This window comes from Peromyscus leucopus, chromosome X, assembly GCF_004664715.2.
Source record: "Peromyscus leucopus breed LL Stock chromosome X, UCI_PerLeu_2.1, whole genome shotgun sequence".
NCBI lineage: Eukaryota > Metazoa > Chordata > Mammalia > Rodentia > Cricetidae > Peromyscus > Peromyscus leucopus.
In genome coordinates this window covers 119,470,820-119,490,597 of record NC_051083.1, presented here as the reverse complement: position 1 = coordinate 119,490,597, position 19,778 = coordinate 119,470,820, and the positions used below count along the sequence as shown (strand labels likewise).

General features: G+C 41.4%; 1 protein-coding gene across 1 annotated transcript in view; it reads right to left on the bottom strand.

Moving 5' to 3' along the window:
- Positions 1-2,800: 2,800 nt before the first annotated feature.
- Adgrg4 (adhesion G protein-coupled receptor G4) overlaps positions 2,801-19,778 on the bottom strand; it is a 102,321-nt gene continuing 85,343 nt past the window's right edge. The window contains exons 18-23 of the mRNA XM_028889884.1: positions 18,932-19,200; positions 14,681-14,759; positions 11,270-11,550; positions 6,628-6,729; positions 5,505-5,684; positions 2,801-2,991 (exon numbers count right to left, since the gene is read on the bottom strand). Coding sequence (XP_028745717.1) covers positions 2,801-2,991; positions 5,505-5,684; positions 6,628-6,729; positions 11,270-11,550; positions 14,681-14,759; positions 18,932-19,200 — 1,102 coding nt within the window. The remainder of the gene's footprint in view (positions 2,992-5,504; positions 5,685-6,627; positions 6,730-11,269; positions 11,551-14,680; positions 14,760-18,931; positions 19,201-19,778) is intronic.

Sequence of the window (19,778 nt, the reverse complement as noted above, 5' to 3'; positions counted from 1 at the left end):
TTATCGTTCTCACCCTGAGCCCACTCATTTAAACATAACAGCTAAGGAAGGATGACATGCCATCTGTTCCTATCTCAGTGACTGTCAAGGATTCTCAACCCTTGAGTCTTTGGGAACAAATTCTAGTAGTGTTCCCTCTTGGAAAATACTGCTTTCTGAAGTACTGAGGGCACTGTTTCTCCTCCTCCTTCATTCACAACTTCACTCCATTCAGTCATGCATATCCTGATATTCACATGAAAAATATAGAGTATCAGTGAAGTGCTGGACATTCTAAATATGAGCTTATGCTACTTCACTTATTTTACCTAATCAGTCGAGGTATAACCTGGGCCTTTCTCTATTGTTCTAGATTCTTTGTGTCCCCTAAATGCTTAAAAGTAATGGCCAGGAAGACACCAATTAATCATAGGCTTGAACTGTTGACAATATAGAAGAATCTTTTCCTTCCCTGGCCCTTTCACTCTTTCCGACTTTCTCATATCCCTAGATGTAAGGTAGATGAGCCATTGCGGATGGTCACAGGCACCTTTTGGATTTCTTGAAACACTGCAGACTGGAGTCCTAGACAGGAACCTCTTGAGCCTTGGTGTTTAGTACCACTCTGTTTCTGCCAGCATGCCCACAGGCTCAGGAGAGAATGGGAAGCCAGATCGCGTGCCCTGAAGCTCTAGCAGGCTTTGTCATTTTGTTGGCTAGGGCTGAATAATGAGTATTTGTCTGTAGTATTAGAAATGGACTCTTGCCTTCCTCAAGCTGTCCAGCCTCCAATCCCAGCCCAACTAGAGCCTCCATCATTTTCTCTCCATGAACCACTTGTCTCCCACCACACCCACGCATTAATCATTCTCTGTTGCTTCATGTGTACCTGATCTCTCTAGTCAAGCATCCACTAGAGAGAGGAGACTAAGTTTCGTGTGTCTAACTTTCCCTCCACGTGAAGGGAATCGTTGAGCATTGACTCTTTATTGAAAGCAGTATAAATTCCTCTCCAGAATTTCTTGGGTCCGTCTTTATACAAAAAAAGTATCAACCATTTTGTGGCCCAGGAAGGACAAATCAAAACATAATATATAGACATTTATCAGTGTTGTCCCTGTGATTTCAAACTGTTATCTAATTTGCAGAGAGTTTATTATTATTATTTTCGCCACAGTATGTCAGGGCATTAGAATCAAGCTGTGAACTCAACATCCTAGTGGCCGCAGAACAATCAGGATCCTATTACTTGTCGATGATAAATACAACTGTGGACATTTTACAGCCAAAGATCCCCCCAAATCTAATCTTTGGAGGAATGCATAGGTTGTTTTGTTGATGGTGCCAGTGATATTGTTTTAGATTTCTGAATTGCAACCAAATCTTGTCCTTAATTCTATTTTTGGGTGGCAGTAACTTCATGCTATCAATTTCAAAGACCTATAACATGCGGGACAGTTTGGCAATCATTTATGTGCTAGTCCTTTCACGTGTGTGTGTGTGTGTGTGTGTGTGTGTGTGTGTGTGTGTGTGTGTGTGTGTGTGTGTGTGACGTGTGTGTAGGTCACAGAATTAGCAAGCACACACACACACACACAGACACACACACATGGGGGGGGGCATAGAATCCATCCAAAACAAATACAAAAGCTCTCTCATCCTGCTTACCCATAAAACACAAAGCCATGGGACTTCACTTTCTTTGCATATTTTGTCATCTTCAGATGGTCCTTCTTTGTCCCAGGCCCTTTCACACTGCTTGTCCTGACCTACCCTTCAATTCTTGTTGTTGTTGTTTTCTTTATTTATTATTTTTTGTTTTTACATCCCTATTACAGTCTTCCCTCCCTCCTCTCCTCCCAGTTCCTCCCACCTCCCCCACCGCCCATTTCTCCTCCTCTATTTCTCTTGGAGCGTCAACAGCTTCAGCTAGTTCCTGTTCTGTTCTGTTCATCAGGACCCTGCTTGCTACCCCCTGGGGGACTATCTTGGCTGAGAAATAGTCCCCACCATGGAATCCCTGCATGTGTGAATAGATGATTCACCCTTTCCTCAGAACATGTTTAAATAAGGGATGTCAATCAAAAGGAAGCCTTGAATGCTGGAGATTTTAGGTTTCTTTTTTTTTTTATGACAGGCAAACAAGGCAGGGATATTTTCTTCAGTTCTGACCTCATGGCTTTCCTATCTGCTGCTTCTGTGGGTATCAAGGCAGCTATGGATCCTGACACTTTGGTCACCTGGAATTGTTTGCCTCTCGGGACAGAGCAATAAAGACCTTGGCCTTGTTTGTTTGTTTGTTTGTTTTAGGACATACACACACCACTTTTGAAACAAAATCCCCAATGTTATGGATATTTCTCCCTTAATGTATCATACATGGGCTTCAAGCTCCTCTTTAAAAATGAAAAAAAAAGACCCACTGGTGCTGGAGAGGTGGCTCAGCAGTCAAGAGCAGCATTTACTGCTCCTGCAAAGGACCCAGATACCAGCCATCCACAAGGTAGCTCACAACCACCTGTAACTCCGATGTCAATGGATTGGAAGCCATTTTCTGGTCTCTAAGGGCTCCTGTATGCCTGTGACACAGATCCATTCACATAGGTACAGACTCGTACTCATAGAAACAAATAAATAAAAGGATTGTCTTTTCTTCATTGTCTTCTTTCTACCTAGGACAAAGCATTTAATAAGAAGGTTTTCAAAAAATAAAAAATAACACTGAAGAAGAGAATTATTCCAAGCTTACTATTTACTAAGTAAAATTTCATTCTGTCTCTCCCAAAACAATTATAGAATACAAGGTAGGGGCAGATTTGCTTCACAAATTGAACATTTCCCCCAATCCAGGACTTGGAATCAGGTGAGCATCTCTGCTGACATTTATTGAAAATGATCTCTGTTTCTGAATGGAATTTGTTTTGATTTCTGCAGGCAATGCTCTTCTTATAAAAGTCGGTGCAGCTTCACAACCCGAGGAAGAGAAAGTATAGGAACAATCATCAAAGTCACCTGCATGAAAACAAAGAACATTTAAGGCAGGCTCATGAAGGATTTTGCACAAGGAAGACACATATGAAAATATCATAGAATGATGCCGTGAATAAGTAGAAAAGTGAAGGTTGTGAAAAATATACTGCTAGCATGATTGTGGGGGAGATGAAATCATTCTGACAGCGCCGACTAGGCAACAGGTACCTATGCACTTCCTACATTGCCAATTCAAGTTAGTATTACTGACCTAGAGGAGACCATTCTTCACCAAAGCTTGGAGAAGTTCTGAAGAACACAGCTATATCCCCTATAGATTTGATAGAATTGTTCTGAAAGTTTGAAAGCCCCTGGTAGGACTGAGATTAGTAGATGAAATTGTGCTTGCCACAAGTTTGATGGCAGTATCTAGATTTGAGTTTTCGAACCTGTGGCTGTTTTCCTGCTCTGCTGGCAGAGTTATAGTCACAATCTATGAGCACTTTGAAACAGGCCTTAGGCCTCTTGATTCTCCAGGACTATTGCTTGGCATAAGGGAGTGTTAAGATTTTCCAACATGTATTTGCTACTGTTTCCTCTGAAGAAAAATAAATGTACATTTGGGAAACGTTATTGCTAATGAATTAAAATATCCTTGGGACAGTAGGGATACCCTTTTGCAAAACTGACATTTCCCAATCATCCCCAACTATTGGTTACTAAGGAGATTCCACAAGTCAGGCATTCTTTATACTATGACAATCCAGGGCTTCCAAGAAGAGCAATAAATAGTATTTAGCTGGTCAGACTGTGATGGGTACCAGTGGCTAGTGAAAGATTGTTTCCATGGGTACCACTAACTTTCCCATACAACAATGGAGACTAAGACTATGTAGTGTGATTCAATCAGCCTTATCTGCTCACTCAGACTTGCAGCTAGCTTGTAGAGTTATGCATATTAAGGATAGAAAGAATACATCTCTAAGCAGGTCACAAAGTTCAGGGCACAACCTGATCTTGAGCCGAAGCCTTTTTAACACACCATGCAATTCCCAAATCAGTTATAGGCCTGGAAAATAGAATGAGTTCTTGAAGTCAATGTAAGAAAATCTAGAAGTGAGAGAGAGAATCCTGCCATTAGCACTGCAAAAGTGACAGGTGACCATAGTCAGGCTCTCAAGCTAATCTGTGTATGTGTGAAGTGGAAGCGTCGTGTGGCTTTAAGAAAAGCAAACACAGACTATCGCATCATGATCCAAGTAAAACAGAATGCAGTCAGCCCAGCGTCAACTTAAGGATCTTTCCTTCTTCCCTTCTTTCTTTCTCTTTCTTCCTTTCTCTCTTTCTTTCTTTCTTTCTATCCTTCCTTCCTTCCTTCTTTCTTTCTCTCTCTTTCTTTCTTTCTTTCATTCTTTCTTTCCTTCCTTCTTTCCTTCTTTCTTTCTTTCTTTCTTTCTTTCTTTCTTTCTTTCTTTTTTAGGTTTTTGAGATAAGGCCCCATTATGCAGCCCAGGCTGGTCTCAAATCTGGAAAACCTTTCTTGGAAGCCTCCTGAGGGCTGGAATTACAGGCATGTGCTACTGCATTCAGATTTGAACTTACAGTTTTCAAAAGTTCTTGATCCTTTTTACTTTCATTGTACTATTTTTCTTCATTTCAAGAAGGCTTTCCATTCTTAACTTGTAGACTCACCCCTTTTCTGTAATTTCTCTCTGAATATCCCATCCTCAGGTCAATATTTGTCTCCCCCCAGAAGCAGAGATTCCTGTGGTAGTAACTCAAGGAGTATTAATGGTAATGCTATGAGGCTGGAGCTTAGTGATTGTCCATAGGCATTTTTCTTTACCATGATTAAGACCCCCTTTGTGTAAAATGAGAGATTTGATCTAGACTATGTCTGATTTCAAAAGTCTGTGACAATTATTTTTAAGACCCTTTGACAGGCTGGAGAGATGGCTCAGCAGTTAAGAGCGCTGAGGGCTTCTTCGAGACAACCTGGGTTCAATTCCCAGCACCCACATAGCAGCTCACAACTGTCCATAACTCCAGTTCCAGGAGATCTGACACCGTTACACAGACCTACATGTAAGCAACACACCAATGCACATAAAATAAAAATAAATACATCATTAAAAAAGAGCCCTTGAAGTTTTTAAACTTTTTGTCTCCTCTCTTCTCATTAGTCTAACAGCCCATCAGTCTATACATATTTTCTCAGCTAAGAATGAGTCCAAATATATCCATAGAATATAGATATATATTCTATAGGTATAGAATATAGACATAGAATATAGAATATAGATATATACAGAATGAGCTCCATATATCTATAGAAAAGCACATACATATATAGAGAGATTAGATTTAGTGTTCCCCTGAATATGTATCATAATATATTAATTATATTATATATCATACCACATGTAATATTATACAATATAGTAATCTGTTACATTATATATTAATTATGTACTTGCTTTGAGGAAAAGGTATTATCTAAGACTTAACATATAGTCTCATGTTATTGAGTATCTCTGGACACAAATACAAAGTACCTTGTGCTTTACCATTTGGAAAGTTTATTTCTGAAGGAGTGCTGGGCACGGATCTTATAGATTTGAAAGTGGAATTGGTTATTGTTGACTTGAGCGATGGTGTCAATAATTTGGACTCATGGGTTTTCTTCAGTTTCTTCTGTTTATACCTAACATGTATCCCAAACCTGTTGTTCCCATCTGAAATGACACCAGAAAAAAAGTTAAATGTAAAATTCATCAAATTCTACACTTAAAATGGATGAGGCTGTGGTCTAGAAATTATACTGCCTTCAATAATACCATTAAAATATGAAGTCCAAGAAGTCAAATGCTCAATGTTTGTTCATTCTTGGAGTTGGCTTTTCTATGGAATTGTGAGAAGTACATTTGTATAGTGGTGTGGATATAGGACAAGCCGATGATGCACTTACCAAGGATGTCTGCTTTCCCTAGAGCATAAGGACTTGAAGGTCACTAATATACCCAGTGGAAAAGATCCCTGGGTGCCACTTGTAGACTCCTAGAGCACAAATGTTGCCTCCCTAAAGGAAGCAGCCTGGGCTTTGAATGGAGACTGAGACAAGCTGCCAAAATTAAAGAGATCATTTGATAATAGAGGAACAGCAGTTAGCCTGCACTGGAGATGTCCTCAGGGGAAGTGCCAATGTTGAGAGGCAACATTAGAGGCTACTGTATCTCCCACTTGGCAGAGAGCCCCACCACAAGAGCCACCCAGGCAGCTCACTTGTGAGGCATCTTAGAGATGCTGACATGTTCACTCCACTTGCTGCTCACACCAATCAACCCACCGTTGGCTGCTGGCCAGGAGGCCCTCTGACCTAGTTCCTGAAACACATTAAGTACTCAGTCACCACCCATCTAACTGAATCACAGGACAGATGACAAGCAACCCAAGCAATCTGGGCCCAAACAAGAGCTCTACCAGGTTAAAATATGGCCCAAGTCACAGTCTTCCCTTGACTTCCTTCATCTTAGCATAAAAGCACAAATTCATTTTCATGCCGTGGAAGCAGCCTCTGTTTTGGTAGTCTTGTCATATGAATTCGTTAGGAGACAAATTAATATGATCAGTTCTATAAAACATGTACGGTTTAAGATCTCACCCAAGTTGACATCTTACCTGAAAAGTTCTCTAGGCGAAACCAACTGCAATGGAGATGCCTTTGCCATTGCTCCCGCACACTCTCCTTCATCACACAGTAAAACACAAAAATGAGGAACCCTAAGCCAGGAGAACAAGATCAGTCTTTGCACCTTCTTTCACAAGTTAGCACCAATCCACTGACTCAGGCCTATTCTTGTCACCATCAATGCTGCTTCCAATCAACCTCAGGAGCACTGTCTTTCTAAGAATTTTAAGACTTCCCCAAAGGCAGCAGTAGCACAAAGTCAATATTAAGACTTCACAATCACCACTGTTCTCCCCCTAGTCTGCCATCTAACCTAGAGCGCAAAACATAGGGGCTACTAGGATACCCAGAACTGGAGAGAGCACTCAATGTTCCCCATCTTCACGTACTAACATTCACATCCGTGACATGCAGCATCCTCTCACATACCAATGACATGTGGCAGAAGTTGTGGTGTGTCACTTCATTAAGCTACAAAAGACATCCCCCTGCATCCACCCCCTCTTCAAGAAATCAAGCATCTTGCCTTGACAACATCTTGGCATTCCTATGCAGATGCCTACATGGTGAGTCCCAGCTTTGTGACTGAGTCTTCTAAGAAGCAGACATTCCAGCCCTGGACAAGGCCTGTAATTTCTGACCCTCAGACATTGTGTAAGACTTAGAAATGTACATAGTGTTAAGCTTCTGAACTTGGGAGATAGGCTGTTACACACCCATAAATATCTGAAGCACATGATCTTTGGCATAACTGAAGCATGTGCAAAGCATGTCCAGCTCTGACTTTGTTCAGCAAGTGAGAGAAGTGCTGGAGATCTCAATTGGTAATGTGAGACATTTTTCATCTCCATCTTGTAAAATAACTCCTGGGGAAATGAAAGTAGGACTTAAGATGATCCTAACTGAAAATTCCCTGGAGGGCTAATTGGATTTCCTCAAGATGGGGGTAGAATTGGCAGGAGTAATTCTTGTCAATACTCTGACTTTTATTTATGGTCCATGCCTAAAATCATTATCCACAAAGCCCTTGCAGATACCTCAACCTGAAAGCACTCTTCCCATTTCTGAACTGCCATAATACTTTGCCTCTCATAATATGTGCCCTACTTAGCCACATAATTCTCTGCATATTGCCCATCTTATCTTTCAGCTGTCAAGTTTTTGAAGATCTGGCTTCTGTCTCCTTTTCATCTTCATATCACCTTTCCCTTTGCCTCCAGCCCTATGTGTGGCAGCTCAATAGACAGCTGTTGACTTGAACTTCTAGGCATTGACACATAAATTCCCATTGTCATCTATAGCCTCAGCAATATGACAATATACTTGTTTGGACCTCAAAATATATTTTTGGCTCAAGTGCTGTTGGAAATCTTTGTTCTTTCTAAAGGGTTCAACTTGCTTCTCTACACTGGAAAATTGTCCTACAGGTAAATTATTCCTATCACTCATTGCAAACTGAGCACAAGTCAAAAGGGTAAATAACTTCCACCTTATATAAATTACTACCTTAGTGGAAGTAAATTTTCTGTTGCTAAGTACTGGGGATTGAACATAGGTCCTTATACATGCTCGGAAAATGCTCTATCACTGAACTATATCCCCAGCCCTCATTTTTTTAAACTTTTACTTTGAAGCAAGGTCTCACTAAGTCCCAAGGATGGCCTTAAATCCCTTGCTCGGTAGTCCAGAAAAGGACTTGAACTTGCAATTGTCCTGCTTCATCCTCCAAAGTAGTTGTGATTACAGGTCTGTTCCCTGAGGTCCAGCACAAAGTCAAGAATCTTGGATTGAGGCAAGTGATAATCTGCTGAAATTTACATTAGTTTGATGATACCTCCCACCAATTAAGTTCAGAGGAAGGGCTTTGTTTTAAAAGGATGCTGACAAACAGAAGTATTCAAAAATAGGGCCAACTAGCATGGTGATGGACATGAGAAAAGGCTGTGGTTTTGTATCTAGATAAGGAAATACTTGGGGTAAGTATTACAGGGTGAGGAAAAGTGATAGCATTAGTCATAGATCTGATAGGGCTGTCATAAAGACAAATTATGCTTGTTCTGTATGATTGCCAGGATGGAACTAGAGGTGGTGGGAGGAGGCTCCAGAATAGTCATGTACAAACAAGTCAACAGCTAGTGTTTACTAAGCAGTGACACTGTGGCCAGCATTGTGCTGTTACCCACATGATCAGAGGTGAGAGGCTTTGGACTCCGTGATATTTGCCTAGGTCACTGAGCTTGCCTGGAGTTGGCAACATCAGCACTGAGCAGGGGCTGTCTGACTATAGAGCCCAAGGTCTTAACCATTGCACTCATCCAAGGACGAAGACTAGGATAAGAGTCAGAGAGGATCAGAAGCTAAACGCTCTGCTTCATGGAATGGTGAGCTTTCAGTCCCTGGGAAGCTGCAGGAAGAGTCAAGTGATTTTCTGTCACTTGATGGAGGGTTGGATTGGCAAGATCCTGGTTCCCTGGTCCCAGCCCTGAGACTCCCTGATTCCAGGTGGGAGGCAGCAATCTGGAGGCCTGTCTCACTAACTCTCCCAGGGGCCTTAGCGCTATGTAGAACCAAACAACTGCAGTGATGAAATTCAGCCATGTTGTCTCTTTCTGCGCAACAGTCACCTGGAAGGCAGTGCAGCAACCTGAGGAAAGCAAGCCTCAGCCTCAGCCTCAGCCTCAGAGCCTCTAGCTGCCGCATGGACAAGAGACGACAGTGACACTGAGCACCTACTGCTGCTCTGATCTCCCGCATGCGGTTTTGTGAGTTCTCATACTTAAAGGTTATTCTGTGAATTCCAATGAGCTGCCTGCCAACTCTCTCTCTCTCCTCCTGGCAGCTTTCCTTCCTTTCCCACAGCACATCGATCTGCTTATTCACTATAAGATGGGCATGAGGGAAGATGCCAGGTTGTTTCTTTGCTGGTTTGTTTTGTTTTGTTTTTTGCCATCAGCATTTCTGTGTATGTACCCTCTCCTTCACAAAGGGCTCATCATAGGCTGAATTTTTCTCTCACCTGACCCACAGGGCATCCACCTTTTTAGTCATGGTTGCAAACTGACCACTTGTCATATAAACTGCTAATTTGTTCAAATGTCTCATTACAGAGTGTGTGTGTGTGTGTGTGTGTGTGTGTGTGTGTGTGTGTGTGTGTAACTTGACTTTGAAACTCAAGGTTCTGAAAACGCCCTTGCTAGACAATGGCCCCATCTATATTGACTAGGAGCACTTGATTGGCAGAGAATGTGTCTGACAGACAGACAGCATGCCTTTGTTCAAGTTGGTTCTATAAGACTCTCACTTTCATCTTTAAGAGAATACTTCAATAAATTCTACATACCAGTTTTCCCTCTGCCAAAGGATGGAACACTGGCTGTTTCAAAATTACCTCCTTCCTTTTCAAGTTTTAACCAGCTTTCTAGTTTTCCTTCAACCCCACTTTTAATACTCAGGACAAATTTCTACTCAGATTAGTTAGCCGGAGAGCATACTGGAGTTAGCACTGAGAAGGGAGCCTGCACACCATCTTAATCCACTTCTACAGGCACTCTCTACCAAGGTTAGTTAGCTCTTGTGACATGCTAAAATATCAAATCAGAGCACCTCAGTCTGAGCCAGGTGACTTGTTCCAGTGTGGAGCCATTACCTCAGTCACAGTCAAGTATCAGCAGCCACGAAAGGCCCTGAGTAAGCATACATCAAGAGTTCCTAAGAAGTTCATCTCTCCTGCCAGATGCAATAAGAAGGGGCAAAAGGGGCTGGGAGATGGCTCAACAGGTAAGAGTACTGGCTGTACAAGCATGAAGGTCTGTTTTCAAATTCTTAGCACTCATATTAAAAGCTACAATGGCACGTACACCTGCAACCTCTGTGCTATGCAGGGTGGAAGTAGGGGGGTTGCTGGCATTTTCTGGCTGACAGCCTAGCTTCAGGTTTCAAAGGAATAAGGAATAAGTGCTAGAAGAGATCAGCCTGTAAGTGTGCCCATGAAGCCCACATGCACATATCGTGGAGAGAGAGAGAGAGAGAGAGAGAGAGAGAGAGAGAGAGAGAGAGAGAGAGAGAGAGAACGAGAACAGAAGAAAAACAGCATGGTTTATATTTTCACATATTTTACTCAGAACTTTGGTCCTAGACTCTGAATTTCAGCCTGATTTCTGTGGGACTCTGCACCTTTCTAGCCTGAGGATTTATTAAGATATATGATTTAATTGGAGCCTGTAGAATTATAAGTTTAATGTCTCTACTATCTAGGAATTGGTATATTCGACTAGACCATGCACTTCAAATTTTAAACACAAGCATGAATCTGTGTATCAACAGTGTGTTGATTTGATGAGTACTGCGCAAAACCTTGCCAGTCAGTGTTTGATGCTGACATTACCAACTAGAAAGAATTGTGCTAGCTTATTTAATCCTCCCTCCTCCCCTAGTAAAAGAGAGAGAGAGATTCACTCAACGAAGGATAACATCTAAGTAATATTTCCAAAGACCACTTGTTGACCTGTTGGGAGCAGGGATCTCCTGAAGAATATATATTTTTCCTCCTTTAAATTCTTATTGGTGGGATTATTTTCCAAAACAACAAAGCTTTCTAGCTAGCCACAGATAGGGCCCACATGCAGCAGTTACCTTGCAAAGTATTACAAATGGCAAAAAGATACATGAAAAAGATCCTCACAGGTCCCCAGGCAAAAAAGGCAAACCCCCAAGTGAGGCCAAGTAAGAATGTCAGGCTGATTGTGCCTTTGAGGTCATTGAGGATCATCTTCTTCCGGGTCTTCTGGCTTTGGGATTTCACCGAAGTCAATTGAACAAGAACAGTGCAGAACATGGAGAGATTCGTGAGAAATATGAGGCAAAAATAAGCCACCACCGAGATGTAAAAGATACGATCATCTTTAATCCAACAACTGTACAGAACAAGGAAGAGAAGACTCTTGTGAGGCATAAATATATACTACTACTTTCTGGGCACTCTAAGGTCACCTGGTCAGTTTCAGTGGTTCTTAGGACATCTAGACCTAGAGAGATGAAGCAAGACAATGGTGTTCACTCACGCCCCGCTGGAGGCAGAGCTGGGCTTAAACCCTATTCTCCTGAGCCCTACTTTTGGGTACCTTCCAATGCAGGCTAGACTCCTACAGGGCACATATACAGAAACCTCAGTAAATTTCTCTGAGAAATTATTTTCTTCTTCAACAAGAGAAAAACAAATTATGTATTTTTCCCCAAAGGAGCTCTCCTCCCCACCCTGCACACACCTTAAACCAGAGCTTTTATTTGCAAGATGAATTCTGCTTTGCATGATAAATATCATAATAAAAGGACATGAGCAAGCAAGAATATTCCTGAATGCGATATCAAACAATGATGAGATGATCAGAGTTAATGAAAATGCAACAAAAAAAGACAGCTCTCGTTGTACTGCTTTAAAATATGATGCATTTGGACCACAAAAGACAGCAGTGGCTACTGGATAGCTTAATGGTTCTACGGTTTCTATTAAAGAAGAGATGTATAGTGGTTCCTGTGAGCAGATGCTTCACTGAACAACAATTCTAACTAGGAGACGCATTGCTTCTGAGTTCTGAAGGCAGACAAGCTTGACTAAGTCAACTGTGTGTCTAATTAGCTGGAATCTCTTTCTGAATGCAGAAAAATTCCTTTGGGACATGTTGTCCATACTGGCACATGTCATTGTGCGTGTGTGTGTGCGTGCGTGCGTGTGTGTGTGTGTGTGTGTGTGTGTGTGTGAGAGAGAGAGAGAGAGAGAGAGAGAGAGAGAGAGAGAGAGAGAGAGAGAGAGAGAGAGAGAGAGAGAGATTCAGGAGGGTGAGGGAGAAAACATTTAATCTCCCTAATACAGTCTCGTATTTAGGATTCTCATTCTATCCTCTGCAGCCTCAAACAAAACTCCAGACAACTCTTAAGATGAGTCAGCACTGTAGTTCAGGATACAGAATCATCTCCAAGTGAAAATATCAGTGTACAAAACAGCATACACATAAAGTGTGTGAGAGGGCACTCACACGAAAAGTGCATCATGGGGCTGGAAAGATGGCTCAAGTTAAAAGTACTTGTTGCTCTCGGAGAGGACCTGGGTTTGATTCCTAGCACACACACATGGTGGCTCACAACCATCTCAAACAACTCTAGGAAACTGGGTGTCTTTTCTGACTCCCTGTGCACCAGAAATGCACATGGTTCACATACATGCATGCAGGTGGAACACTCACACACAAAAAATAAATAGATCTAAAAGAATTGCTAAAGTTGATCACATAGAATGGGAGAGCAGATTAGCAGTCATCAGAGCCTAGGGAGAGGAGGCACAAAGCTCCAGCAGAGGGAATTGCCCCTGTGCTCTACTGCACAGTGTGGAGACTAGAGTAAACAATACTGTATGGTATATTTAAGATTACTGAGAAGAAAGGAATTTGAGTGTTGACACCCAAACAAATACTAAATATTTCAGATAATAGATATGTTCATTATCTCGATTTGACCGTGATATGATATACATCTGTATTCAAATGTTTTTGCTGTGCTCCACAAATAAATACAACAATGTGTCAAAAACAAAATAACTGTCTGGATGTCATGGCTCCAGCGTGTAAAATCAGCAATTTGGGAGGCTGAGGCAGGGGCACTGCTGAGCTTGTAGTCAGCCTGAGCTACACAGCAAGTTCTAGGACATCCTGGGATATACAGCAAGACACAATCCCAAACATAAAAAGTAATAATAAAATAAATAAAAAATAAAAGAAATAAGCCAAAAATTGTGTGCAAGGAGATGGCCACATGTTTGACTGTTGGTGATAGGAGTTACCCGAAAGGAGAAAAACTTTAGAGCTGGGGGTTGGGAAGAGGCGTAGTTTTCAGCCTCTACCCTTTTGTACAATTTGTATTTTGTACCCTGTAGTGAATTACCTTTCAAAGTATAATTATTTACAAAACAAAACTCTTAGAGCCATCTGCCTCTTACTAACAAATCACATATGAAAAGGCTCTTTGGGGGTGGGGAGTGCGGAGTTGATTTTGTTCTGGTTTTGTTTATGCTTTTGATCTTTGAAGAAGAATCACTACAAGACAGATACTGGGGACCTTTTAAGTCACAAAACAGGCAAAGAGGGAGGACAGAGATGGAGACAAAGAAGGAGAGAGAAAAGAGAGGGAAATAAGGGAGAACTAGGAATTTTAATTAGAAAGCATCTGCTGCAGAGGGCAATGTAATTTTGACCCTCTGCAACTGCCATCTCAATATGAAAGACAGGATGTTAGATACAGGACCTCCTACACTTGATCTCAGCACAACGGGACAAGAAATCTATAGTGGCTGTGATTTTTGAGAAGCCGTGGTAAAAGGAATGGATATGGGGAAATTAAATAAAAGATTGTGCAGCCTGAAGGGATGTGTAGGTCCAAATAAGGCTCCAAAGAGATGGAGTGGAATAAAAGGCTATTCTTGTGACTGTAGTTGAGAGCCAAAGAGATGGGCTTATACATCAAATTTTTAAAACAGAGAGAGAAAAACAATAAACAAATAGAGAGAAATAAATCTGGCAGTTTACAATGGGAAGATTTTCAGTCTCCTTCTGGGAAGACCTTTGTTGCTAAAAGACAGAACAGGTTTTCTAACTCATCTCAGTATTTCCTTAGACTAGTCACTAAATCCTTCGTGTGGTCTGTGAGTTTTCGCAACTAAAAAGGACCGGCAGTTCCATAGCATTTGACACAGATCAAGCAACAGGTCAAGAACTTTATACAAGCAATGCCATTTTACCTTGCACATGACACTGAGAGCAAATTACATTAGCCCCATTTTCCAGAAGAAATGCACCTAAAAGGCAGGATGATTTGGCCTTGGTCATACAGAATCCAAACACCTACCCATTCCACAAGTGAGCATAGCGGTGTTCTATCAAAAAGGCTGACGTTGAATTTTCCATGAAGACAGTGCTAAGACAAAGTCCCAGAGCAGGAGCATCCCACCGTGCCTAGAACACCTACTGCCCGAGAGCAAGAGATAGTGGTACTTACAATGGAGTTGTTGGGCTCAGAGTTCCATACAGGTCTTTTCTTATGCTGAGTATAATGGCCACTGTGATCGCTGGGATTCCTAGAGTGGGCATGCAAGGCAAAAAGAACCTGTTCAGTCCGAGGGGAAGGATCCTAATCAAACAGCCGTGGGGGTTGACACGTTAAGACACTGCTTAAATGAGCCACAGATGTGTGGACATCCAAATACCATTGTTTGCAAAATGTTTATGAATTCTTCCAAGTAAAACTTTTCTAGGAGTTTTCCAATCTACTAAACTAAGCAGTATGCCAGTGGCTCCAAGGTGACATTTAATACTTATTAAAAAAGCTCAAGTGCCAAAAAAATCAGTTTGGCAATCAAAGCGTCTAGTTCATCAGAATACAAGCCTACGCCACACATTTCTTCTCAGATGATGGGCCACCATTTTTTTCCTGCTTTTCAATTCTACCCCTTTGTTCCCACTATGTCTTTGTCTAGGTCACCTTGGAGGAAGGGCACAGACATCAGCTGCAGCCTTCATTACTTTTTTGACAGGCAAGCCGTTTCCACACTCGTTACTAGTTTGACATTTTGACTAGATCGACCAGTTAACAGCCGCTCAATTCAGCCACACTATAATAAAGCAATCAGCTCAGTTAAAATGGTCAAACGTGATGGGAGTATGGGCATGGGCTATACAAATTCAATTTCATGTACAGTTGCAAAACTGAACTGATTTTTTTTTTTTATTTCTAAGCTTGCATTTCTCCTAATGGGAGCACATACACCCACACACCCTGTAGGGGGCTTGTAAAATACTCTGCAAAGCTATTCCATTCCTCACAGTGGCAAGCATCTTGAAAAATCCTCCATTGCCCCAACTATGATAAACAGATTAATCCTTTCCAATGCAGCTAGCCCACACCTGGCACAGGGCCTACCCTCATGCACATATTATTTTTTCATGGACGTGAAAGAAGAAAGGGGTCTATTGGTGGGAAGAAGAGGACCAGCAAGAGGAGAGCAGGGAGGATGGGAGGGGACTACTGGAGGGAGAGGAGGGTGACTAATAATGAAGTATAATACATGTAGTATGAAAATATCATAATGGGGCCCATTACTTTCTATGCTAGCTTAAAAATAATGTCCCCATAAGCTGTAAGACAGGTCTGAAAGGAGGCTTCATATTTATGATTAAATTATGTGGAAGTACTCAAGTTTGCATGTTCATAATTTAAAAAAAAAAAAATTGTCCCTACTGGGACTGGCAAGAAAGCTCAGCAGGTTAAGGCACTTGCTTCCAAGCCTGAGTTTGATCCTGAGGACCCACATGGTGGAAGGAAAAAATAAATTCCTTCGAACTGTCACCTGACCTCCATGTACCCGCACATAAAATAAATAAATATAATAAAAAAAATCTTTCAAATATCCCATTACTTGTTCTGTTGGTTTTTGTTTGTTTGGGGTTTGGATTTCTGAGGCAAAATATCATGCTGGAGACCCAGATGAACTAGAATTCAGTATGTAGCCTAGGATGACTTTGAATCAGGGATGGCAGGTATGAGGCACCATACTCGGTTGTCAGTTTTTATAAAATGTGGGTAAATCTACTTTCTTGGACAGAAATTTAAAGGCATGCGCCTTCATAACAGATTGCTTTGGCTTAGGAAAACCAACTGTTAAATCTACAGAGATCCTAGTATTTGTCTTCCATTTTGATTTTATAATGTTTCCAAACTTCCTGCAGCAGCTTAGAAGTACCCCTCCCCCATGACGTTGTGTGCATCCACATAAGCCATGCCTGCAAAGGCTTGCATCTCAGCTTATCTCAATTTTGACAGAATGTATTAAGCGTCTTCACCAATGGGAGAAGACAAGAGACTTGGGGGTGATATCCCCTACTTTCCCTCTTTCCTCTGGGAAGTTGTCACAGACACTTTCTTACCACTTCCTGGGTCTTCAGAGGTGTGGGGCTTTATACCCTGCCCCAACTAAAATGGAGCTGTAGAGTAGAAAAGCACATAGCTCCCATTTAGAACTGACCCCTCAATCATCCATGGAGAATCCTACCACTTGTCCAGTGTCATCTGTTCCGTTTCTCTTTGGTGTTATTCTTTTCAGAGCCTGGGGTGAGAAATGGAGGTCTGCAATTTTAGCTACTCCCCAATTCACTGTGCCAATAACAGATGGATCCAAGTGTAGCTCATTGTATCTTTCTCAACTAGTTAGTCAGCCAGACCTTGGCCTTGGCTCAACCTGAGCTTGTGATTATACTTGACACTTTTATATGAGCGAGAATTGTTGAAACCAAGGCTGGATAAAGCACAGGGACAAATAGCCAAATGAATGGGAACTCATGAACTATGAACCAAAGGCTGAGGGGCCCCCAACTAGATCAGGCCCTCTAAATAGGTGAGACAGTTGATTGGCTTGATCTGTTTGGGAGGCATCCAGGCAGTGGGACCGGGTCCTGTGCTCATTGCATGAGTTGGCTGTTTGAACCATGGGGCTTATGCAGGGTCGCTTGGCTCATCCTGGGAGGAGGGGACTGGACCTCCCTGGACTGAGTCTACCAGGTTGATCTCAGTCTTCGGGGGAGGCTTTGCTCTGGAGGAGGTGGGAATGGGGAGTGGGCTGGGGGGAAGGGGAGGGGGACAGGAGGGGGGAGAACAAGGGGATCCGTGGCTGATATGTAGAACTGAATGGTATTGTAAAATAAAATAAAAGGAAAAAAATTAAAAATTAAAAAATTTTAAAAAAAATTTAAAACAAAGACTCTCCTGCCTTTGAGTACAATTTTTAGCCTTTCCTGCCTTCCCCTGTATCTTAGGGAATAGTATAAAATGAGATGCCTCAAGAGACAAACAAGCTGTAGGAACTGTCACCGTGTATGGCATGGAGTAAAGGAAGGAGGAAAGAACTGTGAGTGAATCTAACAATGACTGGTCAAGAGAGAGAGAAGGATGCATCCGTGCTGAGTTCCATTCCTGGATTCTCCCAGGGACAACAGTGGTCTTAACAGTCACAAGGGGTGGTAAGGACCCAATCATGGCTGTCTAGACACAATGTTATCAATTTGAAGTCTTAAACAATATGGCAAGACCATCAATATTAAAAGTTCAAACTTCGGAGAGAGGCTGCCTGGTTCATATCTTGGGTGTGTGTTTTAGCAAGTACAACCCTCTCCCCTCGTGTCTTCAGTGAGAATAATAATGGAATCCATTCTATACAGAGGCAGTGAAGACTACATGGGCACGAAAAGCACTTAGAATATCAGCTGGCACCTATAATGGAGAGCTGACCACTCACTATTACATCAGTAAGTACTGTTGATACTTCTGTAAAGGGAAGGCTAAAATCTCACAAGGTTGTTATTATGGATCTAGCCTTTAGTACAACACACGAGTGGGTGTTCAATGAACATTTGTGTACAAACTCTTTAAAGTTTTAAAGTTGAATGTATAGAACCACATAAGCAGGAAGAGCAATGCACATCCAAACTCCAGTGATGTAGTACTTAATTCCTGAACTACACTAGTAAGAGATGGGTCCGAAATAGCACGCCAAATGGTGTCTGCTGTACTTTGAACAGGTCCTCCAAAGTTCATATGGTGAAAACTTGATCCTCATTGCCTCAGTATTAAGAAATGAAATCTTCAATAGTTGGTTAAGTGATAAAGGGCCTGCCTTCAGGAATAGATTAATGCTTTATTGCAAGAAATCAGTTCACATTTTTTCAGCAGTAGGTCCCTTATGAAAAGAGAAGTTCTGCCTTTGACCTTTTACTTTCCATCCTCTGGAACTCAGAATCTCTCTCTTTGTCAATTACCCAGTCTCATATTGTCTAAAAGAAGGAGGAGGAGGAGGAGAGAGAGAAGAAAGAAAGAAAGAAAGAAAGAAAGAAAGAAAGAAAGAAAGAAAGAAAGAAAGAAAGAAAGAAAGAAGAAAGAAAGAAAGAGAGAGAGAGAGAGAAAGAAGAAAGAAAGAAAGAAAGAAAGAAAGAAAGAAAGAAAGAAAGAAAGAAAGAAAGAGAAAGAAAGAAAGAAAGAAAGAAAGAAAGAAAGAAAGAAAGAAAGAAAGAAAGAAAAAGAGAGAAAGAAAGAGAGGACAGAAGGAAGAGAGGAAAGAAGGAAGAAAGAAGGGAGGGGAGGAAGGAAGGAGGGAAGGAAGAAAGAAAAGAAGGAAAAAGAAAAATAGAATAAGGTGGAGCTAATTTTTTTTTAAAGACAGTATTTTAAAAGCAACATCAAGCACAATGGCAGAATACTCACCCCAACCAGCTAGACAAAATTTCAGGATATAATTTGGAATGTATGTATTGAAGACTTTGACTAGAGCAAAGTACATGTGGACTGCCTCCAGGCCCATCCAAGTCAAAGACACCAGCAGAAAGTAATGAAGTGCCACTGCAGCTGTGATACATAGTCCCACTTGCTGAAACGATGCCAGCCAGGAATTAACCAGAAATGCTAGGTTGAGCATCAATAATGCTGTGCATAGGTTGATCAGGATTTTGGAAGGATAATCTTTTCGAAGTTTGCTTTAAAACAAAACAAAACAAAGCAAAAAAACACAAACAAACAAACAAAAAAATGTTAGGCCAGGCATGATCTCCCTTCCAAATTAAGTACTACTACATCCTATCTGGATAATAAAACAGCAAGAGTTGTGCATTAGGGCCTCACAAGTTCCCAGCCCTCTCTGAGGAGCTCTGGGTAATAAATGGTTGTTGAAATCCATGGGAGTTATAGTGGCTTCATCTTCTTGTGAACACTTTCTACTGTTGATACTTTAAAATTGTGTCATTCTTGTGGGTGCCCGGGCATGTAACTGTGGGGTTTAGATTTTTTTGTTTAGTTGTTTGGTTGGTTGGCTGGCTTCTATTGATAATAAAATGAAAAATGTTGCTTGTTTAATTCTTTTTATTCTTGAGAATTGTGTACAGTTCTGTAATGAAATATCATGTCTACCTCCATTTCCCCCTCCCACTCCTCCCACACTACCCCAACTCATCTCCCTGTCAACTCAAGGTCAGTTTTTAAAATAATTATGACTTTAATTAGCATTTTTGTTTGTAATGAATAAAGATGTTGAGAAACTTAACATATGATCATATAC